Source organism: Empidonax traillii, unplaced genomic scaffold (assembly GCF_003031625.1).
Source record: "Empidonax traillii isolate 1590-97213 ecotype Southwest subspecies unplaced genomic scaffold, ASM303162v1 scaffold1030:size276291, whole genome shotgun sequence".
Classification (NCBI taxonomy): Eukaryota; Metazoa; Chordata; class Aves; order Passeriformes; family Tyrannidae; genus Empidonax; species Empidonax traillii.
The window spans coordinates 184287-205415 of NW_020956223.1; the positions used below are offsets into that span (position 1 = coordinate 184287).

Here is a 21129-nt window from a genome sequence, read left to right on the forward strand (position 1 = left end):
ATGCAGGACATGTTTGCACCTGCAGCAGTCACACTGCACTATGATTTAGCACACAAAGTGATTTATGACACGGAGTTGAAATGAAAGAATGAAGTCAGAGTATCAGAATAAATATCAACAAAGTCATGGCAAATGTTTTCCCTCATGACTTACTGCTTTTAATAAAGTAACAGAGAGGAGCTGAGTTACCCACCAGCTTGACATCAGGCTGGGATTTGGGCTGGAGTCCGGGATGCCTGATGGGAAAGTGCCACAGCACAGTTCTGGTGGCCAGGGAGTTTTCTGAAGAAAGCCAGGTTGGACAGGGCTTGGAGCAACCTGGGCTAGTGGGAGGTGTCTCTGCCCATGGCAGGGGGTGGGATGAGATGATCTTTAAGGTTTCTTCCAACCCAGGCCAGTCTCTGGCTTTGTGATGATTCTGTGAAGATTTATTTAATTCAAACAACAATCAGCACCCACCCTGCACAACACCCAGGTGTGATGGCCTGAAGGATGTTTACTCAGTAATGGGGTGCCTGGTAAAAGGAATACAGGTCCTTTCCACAGCACTTGAAACAGTTTTATTCATCCAAACCCATTCCCATGAGCCATTCATAAAACCATGGGAGAAGGTATCTTCTGGGATGGTGCTGACTAAGAAGACAGATAGGCAGATAAAATAAAGGGAAAATAAAAGTGCTTGAAACACATCTTGGGGCTGCAAAAGGAGAGGGATGTATGGAGGATGGATAAGGAACTGCTGGAGGTTTAGGAAGACTGAAGTGGAATAAATGTAGGGAAGTTTCCACTGCAAGTCCTGCAGTGATAGGAGACAGACCTGCCAGGACCCTCTGGGAAGAGCAGCCCCAGCTGAGCAAAGAGGAGATGAAGGAACAAAACCAAGCAAGAGTTCCTGAGAGCTCTGAACTAACCCCAAAGAGAGGCAGACCCCTGGGAAAAAGGAAAGGAGTTAATAATGAGAGCAGCTGAGGGTCTGTGAGACCTCAGAGCCGGGGACTGGAAACAATGATGAACACAGAAAACCTGTCACTCACCCTCCCTTCACTAAACACATATTTATTTTAAATATGCAAGTTAGTTCTTTCACCCAAGACATGAAACAGAGAGAAAATGAAGAAAAAAAGTGGAGGCAACTGGAAATTGAGCTGATAGCACTCACAGACTGATACATTTCCAGAACAGAACAGATGGATCAATCACCTATTTTCAACAAAAACTCCTTGCAAAGGGACAACGTGAGCTCCCAAATAAGGACAGTATCTCATGTTAGGCTACTGTGTCTTTTCCAGAAAGACAGGCATTTTTCAGCTGAGGAGGCCAAAAATCCACCAGTGCCCTTAGTACATGGAATGAATAAAGACAAACCTAAACAAGACTACTGAGCTGCAAAACAAACCCAAAGGCAAATGAGAGTCAAACGCTCTACTTTCCGTAACAATAAAAACCCAAAAATAAGTCTCTATAAAAACACCACCTAAGAACAGGACCAGGGTCCTGACAACCCCTGAAACCACTACCAAAACTCTCCCTGAGTCTGGTTAATGCAGGGTTTTCCTCTGGTCTTTAGTGCACCTGGGAGGCAGCCTGGCTGAAGCCAAGTCCCCAAAACAAGAAGGAAAAGCACACACAGGGGCTCTGGGGCGAGGAAGGGCAAGGGTTACTGCAGCAGGAACCCCTCATTACCTGGGTGGCTTCTACTGAGATTTGTGCCATCTCACTTTACACTCCCTTGGCACACAGGTTTTCAGTGGGAAGCTGGCTGGTGAAAAAGAACTGGAAGGCTCCTGTGGGCAGGGTGGAGCCTGGGAGATGGCAGGGATGAAAGTGCCCAACAAGCACAGCTCTGCGCTGGCTGGGCTGTGCAGCCCAGCATTTATTCCCTAGCAACCCAAAGGCAAGGGAAAAACTCTTCCACTGCACTGCACCACAGCTCCCCTTGGCTTCCCAAATCCAGCAGCCTGACTCCACTGCCCTACAGAGCCACAAGGGACAGGAATCTGCAGCGCTGCAAGGTCCCTTTCCTTCCCAAACCCCAAATCCACTCGACAGCGTTTCCTGACGGGACGTTTTTAACCTCCAGGATGTTCATTTTAACGTATTAAAATGTGTGTTTGGGTTTGGGCTGAAGGACAGACCCAGCAAGGCTTTTGCTAAAGCCAGGCACTGCTGCTCTAATGAATTGTTTTAAGCAGCAGGTATTTCTATTTATTCTGGCAGCAAATAAAAACCCGCCCTGGAATACACAGAAACATTCAACACCAACCACTATGGAAAATGTTTTTAATGTGAGAATTCCTTTTCTTTTCCACTCACAGCAAACCAGCTAGGCTCTTCCCTTTCCTTGGGGATGAATTCTCTGCTGTGACACAGTCAGGGGGCTGGAATCAACGTGCCATAGGGAGGAAGATGTAAATGCTCAGGACACAGTACAAGCAGGACAACCAGAACTGTCCCTTGCTGTGGACAGGCCACCCAACTGCAGAGGCAAAAGGCCAAGGGAAAGGTAAAAATGTGCAGTCCTTTATTCAGGTGGTTTACATGGAATAAAAAAACCCTACCTGGAGACCCAGCCCCTCGTCTGCCAAACCTGGGCATATTTTGGAGCACTTCACTATGATAAACAGCCAGGAGACGGGAATGCTTTTCACAAAACACTGAGTCACTTGTGGAAGGAGTTTGGAAAACTACATTTCTCAATCAATCACCTCCCCTCTCTGCTTGGCCGTCTCCAGGCAGCTACTCCTTCAGCTCAGCCTGTCCCTCTGCAGTGCACACACTTCCTCTGCTTTCTTCTCCCCCACATCAAGCCACAGAGAAGCACACGTGACCGCAGCAGAGGCAAAGCCATTTTTAACCAGGGCAATTTAAGGATATTTAAGACACATTCTCGTTTTCCATTTCCCAATTCCACACTCACCCCCACTTTTATTATTATTAGCTGAACACAGGGAAGCTTCAGCTTGGATCTGGGGTAACATGTACACCGAGGAACGAGGGCCAAGCTCTGCCTCGAAATATGCAGGATCATTCCTAACTAACCGTAAAGCTGCTTCTTTGGCACCAGCAGTGGAAATACTGAAGGAAAGGGGCATTCTCAATCTGCTTATGTCACAGAAAGGTTGGATCCTGACACCGTGCAGGGCTCCAAACTGCAGCCTGATATTAACAGCGAGACATTAAACTTGCAGTTTGGCCGCTCCTCGAGGCAGCTCCGCTGGAACAAAGATTCTCCTGCAGGAAACGGCCGCTCTGCTTGGAGTCACAGCACGAGGGGTGAGCCTGGAGCAGCCTCTGGAATTCTGAATGCTGTGTGACAAGGCTGTGTCACACAGAGCAAACCTTCCTGCTCGGATTCTCAGAGGTCCCACCTCCTCTGGAATTCACCCCTTTTCTCTGGGCTGACTTACCCACCCAAGTGGGGCCGTGAGCACTAACAAACCATTTCTTGCACAAATGTGGCTCTGGGTCACCCCACAAAGCCATACCTACATATTTTTTCCCCCATTTTTGAGCTTGTTTCAGCCATTATGTAACCCTTCCACCCTGCCCTGGCAGCTGGGCCAAGAAAAGTTGAACCAAGTCCCCAAAGCAACGGGTTTCAGTGAGGGGTCCCTGCCAGAACACAAATACAAACCTCCTGCTGCTGTTTTCTCTCTGTGTCTGCATGGCAGGCAAAGATTCCAGACAGGTTTGCCAATATGGATCTTTTAGAGCACAAGTGAACACCTCTTATGAGCCGTTTAAACTTCAGGATCCCACCTCCCAACAACAGCTGGGCCCTGGGGCTTCCACCAGGGAAAAGTTCTGCTTCCGGATTTCTCACAAGGTAAAGAAAATCAAGGCATGGTCATTAAAAAAAAAAAAACAAACACCAAAACAAAACATTACCTAGAGCACTCTGAGCCCTCTTATTTCAGAATACGTAATTTAAGAGATTCCTTTCAGTCTCCTGAACATGACTAAGCAATAATAGATTCTGGACCCATCACACACCCAAGAACACCACGCTCTTTACAGGAGGCCTCCCTAAGCCGTGCAATCTCCTGTAGCTTTGCACTCAAAAATCCCCTTTTCACAGAGGTAGGCAGAAGCTTTCAGAACGTCAGTGACTTGCCAGATGTCACACAGTGAGTCAGTGCCAGAGCTGGGAATAGAAATCAGGAGTCTGGAGCCCTGATTCTCTGCCTTATATAGAGCAGCAGCCTCAGGCTCAGAGTTCAGGCGAGTTCCTGCTCACCACAAAGATGCTTCTTCCTTTACAGGACGGCAGCGTTGCCACTGCAAGGGCCAACTTCACCCCTGAGCAGGTACAGAAACACACAGGCATCTGCTGAGACCATGCTCCTCATCTATAAAAGTGAGGCATAAGGCAAGAATGAAAGCAAGTTGTAGAAGACACTGGGGAGTGCTGGAACCTCAGCATCACCTTAAACACCAAACACAGTGTCACCCACTGGAGCAGTTGTTGCCTTCACAGGCAGTGCTGCTGATTTGGAGAGGCCTGTCTGGGAGCTGGAGTGAGGAACAGGAATATGGGAACAGCAGAGATGGTAGAAACCCAAAGATAAAACTTCCTAAGCCACTTGGAGTATCCATGGGTGCCTTCCTGCCTCGCTTGTAGCCCTCATTTTAACCCCAAGTAAACACCCCACTACATTAGATAACCAGGTACATACACAGGGCATAAAATAGTGGCTTTTAAAAACCTTTTTCTCTACAACCAACACCTGTTTTTCCATGTTCTGGCTAAGGAGGAAAGTTGGAGAATCTGTCACAGGGTTAAAATTTAGCACTGCCAACACTAAGCACTTTCTCAACCAGGTGCATGTCACAAAAGTACATTCATTCAGTCGGTTTTCCTCCTCTATGAAAAAATGTAAATGGCACAACGAGGCCAAATGGGGCACAGAAAATGTGTAAGTGAAGATACAAGTGCTTTGCTGCCACATAATCAAACTGTCAGGGGGGAAGGAAAGAAAAGCAGCATTGAAGAGAGCAAAGAGGCCAGACTGCTTTTGTCCCAGGAACATTCACCTTCTAACTATCTTGGAAAACTACGCTGGAAAGAGTAACAAATGAGTTTAATCTTTATTTCTGTGGCCATTCACTTTCTTGACTGCAGCCACAGCCTGCAGCAAATCACTGCACAAGAAATAACTTGGGTATTGTAAGAACAGAAGAGAAGTCATAAAAATATTTCCTTAGTCATGCTGTCTCTGGTAATACAATTCCCTGAATAGAGACCTTCAACAATACTGTCTTCAAAAATGGAAAGAGCTCTGACTTTACTCAGCATGTGTCTTCCATCAGCTTCTCTCTTTTCTGCTTTTTTTAAACTTCTTTATTGTATCTCCCCACAGCCACCTCCAGGTGCAGGTACACAGCACAAAACCCCCTTCCTCAGTGGAAGGTTGTTTTCCACTGGACACAGAATGAATGCACTGTGAGGGATCCTGACTGGAAAGCAAGCTTGGGATATGGAGGGCTGTCCTTGCTCCTGTGTGTGTTTATTCCAGCTCTGAGTTTCCTCCTTGCACCTGATCACTCCCCACACCACAGACAGGGAGGACCTGCATTCCAAGAGGAGCCTCCTCAGCTGTTTCAGAGCTCCTGCTGGAGGTACTTTCCCCATGCTCCTCATCACCCACTTGCCAGCAGAGCAACCCCTGGGTCTGCAGGTGTCTCCCTGAAAATCAGGATCCATCCCCAGTTTATAGAGAATTGTGGGATAAGGGGCCATTTGACTTTGAGACAATTCTAAAAAAGTTAATCATGGGATCACCATAAAGATGTTGAGCTGTGCCTCCAAACACTGCTGCTGCTTGTGGGGATTAAAAAATACACCAGGAGAACAGATACAGTGAAGGATCTGCTGCCTGAGTGAAATAAATAAACCAAGTATTTAATGGGTGAGCTGTAAGGACCCTGTGTATGCAGGGTTTGGATGTGATTAAAGGCAGGTAGGAAGGAGGAGGAGCAGGAGGCAGAAGACTGAACTTGGCTTTCCCACCATGAGGGATTCTTCTCCAGAATCAGAGTTTGATCTGGGAGTGTCACACAGGTTCTCACAATGGGAAATACATTCCTCAGTTAGCAAATTCTTGGTTTAGGCGAGAGAGAACTGAAAGGAACATCATACAGACACACCAGAAGGCAGTTTCTTCTACATCCACTCCAAAGAAAGAGAAGTACTTAAGATTAATTCCCGAACTCCCAGACCTCTGGGGTTTAGAAGGGGTTAAAATTTAATGGCCTATTCATAGTTCATAGCCTGCTCAGCTAACCCATATTTGTATCACAGAGGTACACAGATTGCAAAACCAACATTACAGCAAACCAGAGAATGAAAGATTGCCCAGAAAGCTCCTCTTGGCATAGAGTTGGCTCTCAAAACACCCTCCTCTGCTCCTTCGACTTACCCACAGTGTCACAAGGCTCGTCTTTGTGTACGCAGAAATCTGTCCTAGAAAGAAAAACAGAACAGGAGTGAAATGGATCCTGTGCCTCCAGACTCCAGGCTGGGAAAAAGCACTGGAGCATGACTCACAGAGCAGGGCTGCTGAGCTGTGGGCATTTTTTTCAAGCTGCTGTGCAGCCTACACAATGACAGCGCCGATAGCAGCCCTGATGGCTACTGGGAGGTTATTACAAGCAATTATGGGAATCAGCTCCATCCTCTACAGTCAAATTCAAAAGACTGAAGATTGAGCACCTAAAAGAGCCCTGCCTCACTCTGTGAACCCAGACTGCTTCAGAAACTGGAGTAAAACTGAATAAAGCTCTTCTTTGTCACGAGAGAACTGGAACAAAAAGGAGCAGACAACCCTGTGATGCAGCAGCACCATCAGAAGTGGGAGCTGGAGATTTGTGGGGCACTGCCTGAAGGCACAGAACTAAAAATGTACACCCAGAAATTCTCAGTTCTCCAGGTTTTTTTCTTCTTTCACTAGAATAGAAAGGGACAAGAAAGAAGCAGGACTAAACAGAGAATGGCAGACATTGACATGGAAGAAGAAAGAGAATGTCAGGATTTGCCAGGTAACAGGTAAATTGGCTTCAGCTAAACCTGCCACAGTCAGATTTGCCATTTTGTGACTTGAACCCAACACAGAGAGGTTCAAGAGGCTTCACTTGGTCTCTGCTACTCCCCCATATCTCATCAAGGCATGAGAAGACACTACCTATGGCACATGCACCCACAAATCAACAAGGAATTCATGGAGTTGTATTGAATAGAAACAGAATAAAAAGCCTTGAAGCTCCCCATCAAAGCAAGGACACTTCTCGTCTTTGTAAATGAGAGTCCTCAGGACAGAAAAACACCTGTGGGGGGAAAAAGGTATTTTATAGCTAAATTAATGGTTTGAACACATTTCAATAAGCACTTGGACCTAAACTTTCAGGAGCTCTCTTCACCAGCCCTGCTCTGCAGTGGAATCCACTGTGAAAAGGAAGCTGGAGAGAAACATCACATGTGCTAAAACATTTCAGAAGCTCCTTAACCCAAGGGGAGCTGAGGAACCATAATCTCTGTCATTATGGCTTTCCTCACCCTGTGGGGAGGCTGGTGAAAGAATCCTATTAGTGCATTTGGAGTGTGCCTTCTGAAATGCCTGAGTCCCCGTGGGATTCAGAGTTTAAGAGTCTGGCAGGAGGAAGATCAAAAAATACTTAGTGAAAGATAAATACTTGGAAAAAGAAAATACTTAATACAAAAATAGATAAATATTATAAATACTGTTTCCTTCAAGAAAATTATGAAACTAGGATTTATAGGAAGAGGGACTTAAGGCCCTGGACTGCAGCTGATAACCCAAACTCTTCATACCAAACTCCTTTGAAAGTCACAAATCAAGTTGTCAAAGGCTTGGAAGGAGACAAACAAGCAGCCATTTCCAGCTCTCGTTAAGCAGACATTGAAAACTCACCACGCTTCAGTGCAGAAAAACCATAACAACCATCACAGTGTTAAAAAAAAAAAATCAGACGGGGACAAAACAAAATCGGAAGCTGCGACCACACACCGGCCCCAGCCGTCGTTTTTCCCCACAGCCTGTGTCTCGACACCTTGGCATTCCAGCCTTTCCAAGGAAGACTAATGACAGTCTCCTGACGGAGCTGGCACCAAGCTCCTGCTTGAGCTCCCAGAGCCAACTCGACGGAGGTTTATTTAAGGACTTATTATGTTATATAAACTGGTAAATCAAACAGATGCTTTTCTTGTGACAACAGATAGCTGAACTATTAGTGGATGGCAGGAGGCCACTGCTAGGAAAGCCTCTCTCTTCAGGGGCCATCCAGCCCTGCAAATAACACACGGCAGTTCTGCTCCTCGCAGGCTGCCCGACACCCAAAGGTGTCTGGTGCTTCCAGGCAGCTCCATGGAGGAATTGCCACTGTGCCATAAAATGAGGGGTCTGTAAAGGATCCAGCACAACTTGCAGACACTCCTACAGAGGCAGAACAACCCCAGTCTGTGATGCTGTTTGGTCAGGGAAGGGCTTGAAACACGTCAGCAGAACTAAACAGCTGCCCAATTCACCGCACGGGGCACTCCAAGTACGAAACCCCCTCAGCCCATCCTTAAAGCTCCATAAACACAACTCCAAGGGACCCCATCCTCATATTCAATGACCCTGTACCAAAATGCCAGGCTTTAAATCATCCAGACCTATTGTAAATGTCTCACCCCAAAACCCTGTGACCAACTAGAAAAGCACATCCAAACCTTCAGTCACAAACGAGCCTGGCGGGTTCTCAGTCTTCTTCCAAAGGCAAGGAGCCATCTCATCCCAAAACCTATCCCTGGAACTCCCACACTCCTTCCCTGGCCATCAGAGGGGGGACACAGCCTGGGAAGGTGTTAAGAAAGATCTGTTTCACCTGCAGATCGGTCACAGCAGTGATTTTCATCCTGCCACCTGAAGCTTATCTGCTGGTCAAAGGGTTTCAATCACAGGTGTCTCCCTGGCACGTTCCTGAGCTCAGCTGCATCTGTGTTTTTGAAGTGAGAGCTTACATGGCTGATACTGTAATGATATTCAGTGATATAAAGGAGATATTTTAATATTCATTGCATGTGCAAAGGTCTCTTATCACACAGATGAAGTTTTGTGAGCAGAACCTTTCACAGAGCTCTGCTGGAATAAAACTCTGACTCCAGGAGCTGCATCTTGACCTTGTCACACGAAGCCTTGGATAATTCTCTTCACCTCTATCCACCTGAATCAAGCAGGACACGTGTTCTCACCTTCCAGGGGCCTGGGAAAGTCTCAGCCATTATCAGGTGTGGAACTGAGCAGAGGGTTTCCATTAGCAAACTACAACAATTCTTCTCAAAAAATGACAAGAAGTCAGTTGTTTTGTTCAATAAAAACAGCCAGAAGAGCTCAGAACTCCTCCTACAGTCACTCTTCCATCTGGCTCCCACCAACTGGAAAAAAATACCTAACTGTGCTCAGCTAAACTCTGCAATTCAAGTCCTTCCTGTGAGAAAGGAGGACAGTAGTTGAACTGTGCAACAGGAATAAGAAGTATTCTGTTAAATGGCCGTTCCCAGCATCCTTCAAATGACATCTTTTGACCACTTTAACCCTGCAGGGTCATAAAGCTGAAGGACAGGGGAAACTGGTACAGCCTAAAACCTGCCAAAACAAACTTTCCACATCCATGTGTACATTCAGGAGCACTGTGTGCCCAGTTTCCTCCCTGCACAGTGAATTGCTCCATTTGCCCATTTGAGGGAGAAATGTGAAAGGGAGGAGCAGGCTGCAAAAGGAATAAATACAGCACCATGACAGGAAAAAAACCCGAGTCTTTGCTTAATGACAGCACTGAACCCTGTCCCTGTCAGTGCTGTGACATTCCCTGCTCTGCTCTCACATGACCTGTGGTCTAATAGGTGACCCCAACACCTCCAGCCAGGAGCTGGGACAACAGCAGTGAGTCTGAAGATTCCCCAAGGAATGCAAAACACAGAGGATCAAGCGTGGGAATGTGTTTCAGATGAGACATGCTTCTAAAATCACTAAGGTACAGAACTCTGCAGACAGAAGTTATTCTGGTCAGCTGCCTGTTAAAATATGAAGTGCATTATCCGTAGATGCCAGAGATCTGAATTTCTGCAGGTTCAGAAGCAGAATTTGAACAAGAAATGGTTATAGAGACCACAGCACTGTAGTCAGACCTTCAGGGCTGTGACAGATTATTCCCATTGTCTCACTTATTTATTGAGCTGGACAATGGCACATCTTATTTCACAGACACAACGTGCCTCTTACCTGGAACTCAGGTGGATACCATGAAAATCCCCCAGGAGGGGTATCTGCCACCTAAATAATCTACTTTTGCATCCAAATGAGGACATGGGGACCATCAGTTAGAGGTGGAGCTTCAAAAGGCAAGCGTGCCTTGGTGTTTCAAATGAACCCAGCCAGATTGGAACCAGAGGGATTTCTTCAGAGCTTGACCCCAAAGAATCTGTTTCTAGTCCTAAAGCAGCTGCAGCTGCTGAAAATTCAGCTTCTGCTTTTCCTGGCGCAATTGCTCGTGCTGGACATGCTGTTGCTCCCACCTCCTCTGCCACTGGTCCATCTGCACAGCCTGGGGAGGGTCCAGGGACACACACACACACACACACACTTCCAAAGCCAAGAGGAGAAAAATTCATTTCCCTGACACGGGAATGGGGTGCTGGGCCAGAACTCTTCCAAACAATGCAGCACCCTCTGTGCAGCAGACACAGGATGGGTTAAGGATGACAAGGCACAGCAAGAAGGAAGGAAAGCCTACAAGTCCACACTGCTGGCCCATCCAACAGGTAAAATGCTCCTCTTGTGCACAGAAATGTGCTCTCTGGCCTGAACTCTCTCACCAAAGCTGAACCTAGTTTTTAACCCGACCAAACCTGTACTTCTGCAGCCATTCTGACTGCCAAATCCTGTAAATCTATTGAACAATTCCTCCTAAAAATTCCTTCCACAGTTCTTCCTCAGATACCTGAGCCCAGCTCATTTAGCCTGACATTTTGCATTCAGTTTTCAAAGCTGCACAAATGAAATGCTCTGCTCCTTCCCTCCACCCCACGCTCAGAGCACATCAGAAGAGATTCTCTCTGCCTCACTTGTCAGGCAGGACAACTGGATGCCCAGATGAGTTTAACAAGAATGTTAGTTATTTATTTAGGCCCTGATCCAGTGAAGCACATGCTTAACCATAACCAGGATATGCAGCCCACTGACTTCAAAGGAACTATTCACCCTGTCTAAACTGTTAAGTATCTGTAAGTGCCTGGTGGACTACAGCGAACACAGAGAGGAGAGGAGGATTTGGGGGAACTGTCTGTGCAGGTGCATTCTTAGGGACTCTGCTGGCCCCATGCCCAGCTCACCAGCTATTTTACTGAACACTCACCACAGTCCCATGGACAGTTTGCTTTGGGAGTGGTAACAAAATAGATTATTGCAATCAGGGTGGCAGTTTATGCAAAACCATGTATTTCTGAACTTACATTGTTGCCAGAGAAAGAAGGTGAAAGAGGTGAATAATATTGAACTGCAACACAGACATTTCCTGTCTCAAACTGGGGGAGGAGGCAGTAGGAAGTAGTGTTTTTCTAGCACAGTGAGCATCCACATTATACTATAATTTTGTGCTCCCTTTAATTGTTCAGAGGTCATTTCTGTAACAATGAACTCTTTATTTACATCTTAAAGGATGCAAACAAAACACCATGGACTTGTTGCTCAAAATTTATGGTAACTGTGAGGAACATTGTATTGTGAGGTTGAGCTCAGGCAGATACAGGAAAAAAGACTGTTGTCCCTATAACACCCTGTTTCTCCCTTTATCTGAAGTTTGATACATCAGTAAGTGCAAGAGCTCCAGGGTGCAAAGAATTTTGCTCAAGTATTTACACAAAGATTATTTCCCATCTGAAATAAACGCAGGAGTTTCCAATTACACAAACTAATTAGGATTGACACCCCTCCTCCATCTCAGTTCTGACAGAGGAGGGGTGTTACAGTGGTTATCTCCTCAGGCAAAGAGAGAGGAAATTAATTCAGTTTATGGTATTCATCTTTCATTTTCTTTAGGAGATAACTCCCTCACCACCTCCCCACTGCTGACACACTGTCTGCTCCTCTCAGACTGTTCAGTTGATTCATCCCTAATTGCACAAAGGCCACTTGAGCTCAGCTGCGCTCTTAATCCCACACTTTTCTTCTAGGAAAAAGGGCTCATGCTCCAAAACCTCATTTATTTCTTCCACTTACACCAGGTGGTGTGAGAAAAAAAGGTATCTCCTATCTTGCCTCTGGTGGTAACAGTGACCACGACAACACTGTGGTGTTGGTACCATACCTGGTTACAAAAACAGCAGCATCCACAGGAGGGGTGTCATCCCTCGCACCAGGAACTTGGTTGTTTCCAAGGTATTTTGCTCCACCGTATTCTTCATTTTGCCACTGGCAGAAGCTCTCCAGAGATCTCTCTCCATGATGCCCGATAGACAACTTCGCCTTTTTGGGGGGAGAAAAAAGGTACAAGAGAACAATTATCAACCACGGTCTTTACAAAAAGCACCTCTGATGAAAAATCACAGGCTCAAAGACATGGATGTGATAGAATAAGAAGTGTGAAATCAGCTTTGTCTGAGCAGGTGAACTTCAGGACTGTGGACTCCACACTGACTTCTGTCAGTTGATCTACAGACCAAACTCCACCAGCTCAGCAGTCACAAGATTCCAGTACAGCTCTACATCCAAAAGCCTCCTGAGTCTGGAATTTATACCTTTGATACCAGAGCCATGCCATTTTTCATCTCTGTAAGAGTTAACTCCTGAGACCAGTTCACAACTATAAACAAAGACTTACCAGGAAGGATAAATGAAAGGACTGTAATTCCTTTCACTCCCACAGCCCCCTACACTTCCCACCTTTAGTGCTGCCTGGTGAAGTGTGACGGGCACCACTCACCATTTGTGATCCCGTGGCCAGACAGGCCCCACTCCCCCCTCCCACCCTGCTCTGGGAGGCCCCACAGCACAATGACAGCAGCAGGGCAAAAATGAGTTAGAACTCACGGGGCGGTTGTGGAGCAGGACTAGTTTGGTCACTCGAATGTTGACTTTAATTCCAAGGCTCTGGTGCTGAAACATGTTGTACACCTGTCAAAATGCAGAGAAAACATCCGCAGTGCATCAGCAACAATGCCTAGTGATGACTGAGGAAACTAATTGTGACTAAAGTTAGGCATTGGTCCTGAAAAACTAACACAGAGAAACCCCAAATGAGTTCAGTAAAATAAAAAATTTTTAAGAGCTACTGTGTTTCCAGCTCTAATAGTTCCACATACCACAGGGTAGCCAAAACACCTGCAAAACTCCTGCCCTGGGCTTCCCCACCTGACCAACTGGTCACAAACTAACCTGAGCAAGATTCAGCATTCAAGGATAAAAAACATCAAAAATAAATAAAAAATACACAAGCCATTTGCTGAAAAGAAAAGAACCCCAGCTTTTAACTGGAATAAGCAAGGTAAAAAATAATGAAAAGGAGAAAGAATTCCAAGGGAACTCTATGAAACAATGTCTCAGGAACATGGACATACGTTATGAAGCACCCAACCAACAGGGACCTTTTAAATATCAGAGATATGTCAATGCAACACGAAATAATGGTGTGGTTTAGACTTCAGGAAATAGAATGGAAAAGCAATTTCCCTCTGTTATTTTCATATCTTATATAAGAGAATAGTAATAAGGCAGCACATGATGACACAAGGCTCAGGAAATACAAAAATAGCACCGGAAACTACCTTACTACTTTCTCCAGATTTTGCATTCCAGCTCAGATACTTCACCTCATTTTTAGAGGTTAGAATATAAGATTTTAATTGGTGCCAGAATTTTACTTCCCCCATTTCTCCACGTACAAGTGTTTTAACTAGACCATATAAAAAACACGAGGGAGGGGTTTATTTTAAAAAGGTGTAAAATACCACATAAAAACCACTGGATGAATATTGTATTCCCTGTTTAGTCAAAAAAAAGAAAATCAAGACTACTGAAGAGAGACTCCTGACAAATGGAAGGCAGGATTTTGCCCCAGGTAAGCTGCATTTCTTATTCATCTGGCTACAAATATCACAGAGGCTCTGCTAACTTCCTACAGCGAACCCAAGACACGAACACATCTTGGATATTATGCTTTCAACGCTCGGTATTTTTCCTATTTGTGCAAATACTCAGGAATGTGCTCAGTGTAAGAGTGTTCTTAAGCTCTTTAGTGTTCGGGGTTGGATTTAAAGCACACACGTAAATGTTTCCTACAATTTAGGCACAGACTGCAAGACAGAGCTACTCAGTGTTTGACCCACTGACCTCCAGTACGAGCACAATGAGCCATTTATCTTCCCTGGGGCTGGTGTACAAACCCACACAAGTGCTGGGACTATTTGCTCAGCTCGGGGCTGTGTTGGTAGGGCAGCTCAGGCCTCTCTCTACAGACCTGGGGGGGGGATAAACTTGACACTTGCAGGGAAGGGCTCTGACAGATGACCTCTGTGTAAACGGAGACCTGGACGTTCATGCTGGGAGGGTCAAGGGGGCAATCAGGCTGAAATCGCTCCTGTACCACTACAGAGCCTGACAAACATTTGCCTGGGATGGATGCCTTTGGTTTGCCCAACCTGCTCTAGCTCTGACCATCTCAGAAAGTTTCCACTCACAAAATGAGGGTAAGTACAGCAAACATGTTCTTATCACTAAGTCTAATGGTGCTTGCCTTCCCATCAGAGCAGACAAGCTGTCTGCCTCCAGACCCAGCACAGACCATCCAAACACTGCTGATTTCAAAAGGTGGATTTCCTTGGCCAAACCAGCTGCTGGAGAGTTTAGGATGTCATCTTGAAGGCTGTCAGCCCTTCTTCATTTTTTGTTGTGCTCTCTGTCCCAAGGATAACTCTGAGTGCACTTCTATTTGCATCCATCAGCAATCTCAGAAGAGCTCAACCTACCAAGAAGCAGCAACAACTGGATACTAAACCAAAAGGACACCAGGCTTGCAAAAGAGGCTTCACTTTGTTTGTTATTCAAGCTTTGTTTGCTTATTTTCTTAAATGAAGCCCAAAGAAGCCCCAGATTGAGGTAGTTTGCATTGCCTATACTGAACATTAACCTTTCCCTCCAGAGGGAGATCACTTAACAATTACCATCATAGGCAACATAACTTGGTGAAAACTGAATTTGCCAACTAAAATAATTTGTATGCAGAGAAAGAAAGATAAATTAGAACAACATCATCCCCTCACTGCATCCTATGACTTTTTCCTAGGCCCAGCCTCCCTCCTCCATTCCTGACTCCTTCTCCCTTACCTGCAGCCATGCAGGGGGATGTGGTGGGTTCATAACAGCTCCTCCCTGCTGTTCCTTCCTCGTCCTACTCTTCCCCTGTTGCAGTGTGAATCCCCTCCACAGGCTGCAATTCCTGTCAGGAGAACCTGTTCCAGCACAGTCTCCTCTCCTCAGGTCACGATATCCCTCAGGGAACAACCACCTGCCCCACCATGGTCCCCCACAGGCTTACAGGGCAACCTCTTCTCCAGCACCTGGAGCTCCTCATCCTCCTGCTCTGACCTGGGTGCTCACACAGGTTTTTCCTCACACTTTTCCCCTCACTTTTTTTCACTACACAGCTTCCTTTTTGCCCTTTTTTCAATATGTTTTCACAGCGGCACCGCCCGCTCTCCTGAGGGGCTCCGCTGTGAGGGCGGGAACTGGGTCTCCCCTCAGAGCAGCCCCTCAGCCCCACTGCCAGCTGAGCCCCACACACTGTCCTTTCCGACAGAAACCCGCACTCAAATCGCGGGTGGAAGGACCCCCAGCGTGAAAACAGACTTTTAAATGACTTGATAAAAAAATAAGAGCCTGATTCAGCGCAGGTTGTTCACAGCCATTCTGGCGGGACACAGCCGGCGTCAGACCAGGCCGTGCCGGGTAGGCTGTGCCCAAAGGAAGCGCTATCACAGAATCCAGCCGTCTTTAAAATAAAAGATTTCAAATGCAAAGGTCTTTCCTGTTTGGAATTGGGATTCCATCATGGCAGCAACAACCCCCTGCCTTTCTCACCCAGCCAGCAAGGAAACCATCACCCGCAGAACTTGGCGTGTCCAAGCTGTTCAGACACCACGTCCAAGCGTCCATCATCATCCCGTCAGCTAATCACGCCAAGCGAGGTGGCTGGGATAACTGGCACCAGGGGATGAGGAATGGGATTTCCCACCGCAGATGTTCTCAAGATTTCCTGCTGCACGGACAGCGTGCATTAACAGAGACACTGACTCACAGACACCTCCCTTCCCACTCCCAGTACCACGGGCCACCCTTCCTCAAGCCTGCCATTGCATCACACCCTTGAGTGAGGCTGCTGTGACCACTTGCAGCAGGGGGAAAATAAAAATATTTGGGGTATTTTAGAAGCTTCTAATAATACAAGGCAGCTGGGAACACGAGTTCGGTTTCATGAAACCCGCTAACACGCTGCCATGGAACAAAATACAGAGGTTGCTGGTTTAGGACATAACCACAGTGGCAGAAAGCAGCTTGGCTGGAAGGGAAATGGAGTTTCTTGATCCCTAGGCTGAAGGGAAGGGATGGGAAAAGTGGTCAATGTGACTGAAGTGTTGTGGTTGCCCCGCTGCAGATGAATTTCTTGCTGTATTGACTTCTCTGCGAGGAGCCATCAAAAGTAGAGTGAGCTTTGAAAACAGAGAGAGAGATTATCCAAAAATTATCCAAAATTATCCAAACAGACAGAAAAAATGGAAGGCAAAGTGTAGAAAAACAAAAAAAAAGAATAAAGCCTGTTTCTGACATTTCTCTCTTTCATCTGCACTCCTCTGACAGAGCTTTGCTACACAGAATGCCCTGAAGAAAACAGGAGGGCTTGAAGCCTGGACCATCCTGCCCTGTTTGCATTCCTCCTGCCTTTCTTCCTCCTGACAGCCTCGACGTGGAAGGGGCAGAATAAATGCAGTTTTTGCCATAAGCTGTCCAGGCCTGCCCCAGCACGCATAAAGCACAACCCAGACATAAGGAATTGGGCTGAGAGAGGAACTAAACTACAACATTTTAATTTTTTTTTTTTTTTTAAATTCTCAAGAGCTTCCTCTGCAGGTGGACGGTGGGAGGGAGACGTGTGCGTTTCAGATGTTCTGGAGTTCAGAACAGCAACCCTGAGGGTAAATTGACTTTTTTTTTTTTTTCTTTTTTTCTTCCCTAAGCATTGCACTCAAGCAGGAGCCTTCCCATTGCCTTGGCTGCTGGACAAGGTTTGGACAGCAGGAGCATTAGTCAGGTTACTGAGGTTGTCTTTCACTTGTTTTGAAAAGTGCTATAGGATTTCTAACACCCACCTAAAGCCAAGCTTTCAAATTACTCCTTTAAACATTATGAAAAAGAACATATTCATGGCTCTTTATAAGATACAGTTGACATAACTCTTTCTCCTGGGGCTGCTGGAGCGAAAAGAGAAATCTGTAGACAGTGATCAAACACTTATATCCTTTTCCCTTATGTCCCTGTTCCCATCATGAAAATTCCAGATCAGAGTAAGGGGAGCTGATTATCAGTGGCAGCTCTGGAGCCTCAGTGTGCCAGCCCCCAAGAGCACAGATATAAATCCATCAATGCATGCATGATAAAAATGATTTTATCTGCTTCTTTAACATAAAAAAAAAAAACCCTCACAGGGGAAATCCAAAATGAAAAACAATCCGTAGAGTGTAAAATCAGGCTTCGGAGAGTAAAACAGTATCACTGCTAAAGAACAACATAAGAATTTTCCCTCTTAATGACATCCAAAAGATCAGTAACTTCAAGTTCCTGCTTGCTGCAGCAAAGAGCTTCCCCACTAATCTCATGGCTTAGAAACAGCTGCAGGAGAACTAACACTCAGTGCAGTAACTTACCCCTCCACGCTGGATTCTCTCAGAAAAAGGCAAGCTCAAAACCAAGCCACACTTGTAACTTGTCCCAAAACCCCCCAAAAATGCACTTAGGGAAGAAAAAAAAAAACAAAAACCAACCCAACTCTTTTTTTTTTTGGTTTTCAAACTCATAGAAAGCAGCTGTTGAATTACTATGTTGTGGTCTTGGAAATTCAGACATCTCTGTCTGTCACTAAAGGCTCAGAGGGTCAGTCTGGGTGGGACTTGGTCTGCAAAGTCAGCTCTGCACAACTGTGAGGAGCCAACGTTCACAAAGTTCAGGTACTGGCTGAAACCAGTCCCTCCTCATTATTAAAAACACTCCAGCCGTGGACAGAGCTCTCCAAAGGGTCTCATCCTCATTTATCATCTGTTCCAGAATCATTCCAATCGTTCTCCTCCAGAAAGCTCAAAGCCTAAACCATGAAGAGCAGCCAAGTAGAGGCCAGTGCAGATTCTCTGTGAGGACACAGAATGTTTCTTCTTTTAGATGAGAAGAAGACACAAGAGGAAATAAAAGCACAAAAGCCCTGCAAGAAAGAACAGAACATCCATCCTAACAGCTCCACATGGATGAAATGCAAGGAGAAATTATACAGCTGCCAGATGCAGCCTAACAGAATGGCTGAGCACAATGAGCATGTTTTTAAGCACCTTTTACCACCAAGGCACTGGATTTTGGAATTTAAAGAAGTTCTAAACACTGGTGACTACAGAAGGGTGTGAACAGGAGATGCTCTCAAGCCAAAGGATGAAGAGGTGAGACAAGAACTGGAATGTAAACACTGCACCACTGTGCAAAAGCTCAATAACGAGGGAGTCTAACTTGGAAAAATAAATCAGCACCTCTGTTTAAGTGGCTGGGTTTGCATTTCTATAGTTCTGCTGGTATCACTCCCTGTCCTTAACATTCCACATGCCCACAAACTCACTGCCTTGCTAAGGCTGCAGATGTACACGGTGGCATTGGAAAACACCTTTATCACCTGTTTGGAAAATCGTGCTGAACCAAACACCTTGCCAGAAAACAAGAAAAGGTTTCATTCTACCAGTGGTGACTTAAAAAAAAAAAAAAAAAAAAAAAAAATCAACTCAAGTCCCTGGAGCCATGCTTGTTCCTACTCATACCTCACAGGGCACCTTGGAGGGAAATTCTTCCGTGGTCTTGGAAAAATCTGTCTTACAACTTCAAATATTAGTTTAGTAAATGGAAGAATTTGCACCTCTACAGTGACATTCACAAAAAACCAAGTGCTTTTAATGTGAGTCCATTCTCTGTTCAGGGGGATGGGCAGAACTACAGAATATCGTTAAAAACACAGCATTTGCTACATGAAGTACTACCTGTTATTTCTGGGTTCTAAAATGGGTTTACTGTGTTTTTCAGCTGTTATTGTAGAGGAGGGTGGTGGGTTTTTCTCCCCCTCAGATTCTCATTTAACAAGGGAGCAATAAACCCGTATTTTGTAATGCTGACTTTTTTTTTTTTTCCCCTTCAGAAATTCTTGTAACATAAATAGATGTTAAATACTTTAAGGCAGATCACTTTATTTAAAATGTCCATAAATATAAAATGCATTAATAAGACCTCTTAATGCTTGTTTTGTGGTTTGACAGTAAACGTAATGGCTTACAGAGAGGAGTTAAGTTAATATACCCCTGACCAGTAATGTTCTATTTGCCTAAATACAAGCACCCAAGCCAAAATTAACATTCTGGTTTCTTTTAGAGGCAGCCTGCCATCCTGCAGCAGAGCTGAATAAGCACTGCCTAATATCATGGGGCAAATCCTGTCCCCCAGCTAACAGTCACACAGGGCTGACAGGGAGGCAGGGCAGGAAAAGATCCCAACCAGTCAAGAGTTTGGCCAAGACCGACCCAAACCACACAGCTGACTCTCTGAAATAAGGTTTTTCTGCACTGCTCTTCAGCTTCTTTTGGTGGGATGAAGATCAGCTTTCATTATGCAAATGGAACTTTAAAATCCCCTTGACTGTACCTTGTTTTACAATAAAGGATTTATGCAACGATGCCATCTCTGTGTTTGCCCATCGTTATTCCTCAGTATCTTTTGGTCTTGCCAGTCACTCACACCCAGTTTCCTCAGGGAGGCAGAGGCCTAAAAAACTGTGTGGGACTGTGGGAATGCAGGTGACGAAGGAAAGAGAGACTCTTCCATTGCCCCTCTGAAGGCTGGAAAACTGCAACCTAAGTTCAAATCTGAAGGCTAAAAAGGTGCAACATAAGTCCAAATCCTATCAGCCACCAGAAATAACTCACACAGGCGAGACCCTGAGAGCAATGACTTAACAGTGGGAAGCATTTCAGCTGGACTTTGCACCTTGGGACATGTCACACTGGTGTGTTCCTCATCCAAGAGCCCCATCCACGTGCACTCTCTGACGTCCAATCAAGGGGTGAGCTCACACTGCAGCATCAGAACCAAGCTTAAAAGTCCATCAGCTGAATCCATTGGAAACTGAGCTTCAATATTTGTTTAATAAACGGGTTTAGAGAACCCAACCCATCCACCAGCACCTCTCCACACACGTGTGTTCACCCCTGGCGAGATGATGTTGCTGAGATGTCCTGCAGCACCTCAGCCTGGACACACAGCACCACTCACAGCCATCTTTTAAGGCTTGGTCTACCTGTGGACTCGTCCCTAACAATTTTCTTCTTTATCTTTGTGCGGACATTTCCTACAAACCAAATAACTGTAGAGCCACAACGAAGCCTCATTAAGTGACCATTGTTACAGCAGGGTGGAAGGCAAATAAAAGGGAGAGGAAGGGACGAAGAAAAGCAGCTTGTGAATGGAAAAGACCAGTTAAACAAACTCCCTGCTTAATCAGCAAAGCAGTTCACTGCAGGAGAGCTCCCTCACACCAGTGCTTGATAAAGGAATACAAGACCTCTTGAAAAGCTGCTGTTCCAGAGCACTCAGCTCTTCACTGGGAAGCAGGACCAGGCAATTACTGTTAAGAATTGTTATTTTTTTGCCCAAGCCAATTTGCTGCTTATGAACAACAACAGAGACACGGTGAGGAGAATGAGCTGCTCCTGGATATTACAATAGCGTGGGCAGAGGAACAGGAGCTTCCTCCAAGACTTCCTTGGGCAAATGCCTCTGGAAGGAC

The 21129-nt window shown here is 45.7% G+C and overlaps 1 protein-coding gene across 1 annotated transcript in view; it reads right to left on the reverse strand.

Annotated features, from left to right (window-relative positions):
• Positions 1-21129, reverse strand: part of ADAMTS17 (ADAM metallopeptidase with thrombospondin type 1 motif 17) — a 155545-nt gene that overhangs the window by 110167 nt on the left and 24249 nt on the right. Inside the window, exons 5-7 of the mRNA XM_027904260.1 lie at positions 13086-13169; positions 12364-12521; positions 6420-6463 (exon numbers count right to left, since the gene is read on the reverse strand). Of these exons, the coding sequence (XP_027760061.1) occupies positions 6420-6463; positions 12364-12521; positions 13086-13169 (286 nt within the window). The remainder of the gene's footprint in view (positions 1-6419; positions 6464-12363; positions 12522-13085; positions 13170-21129) is intronic.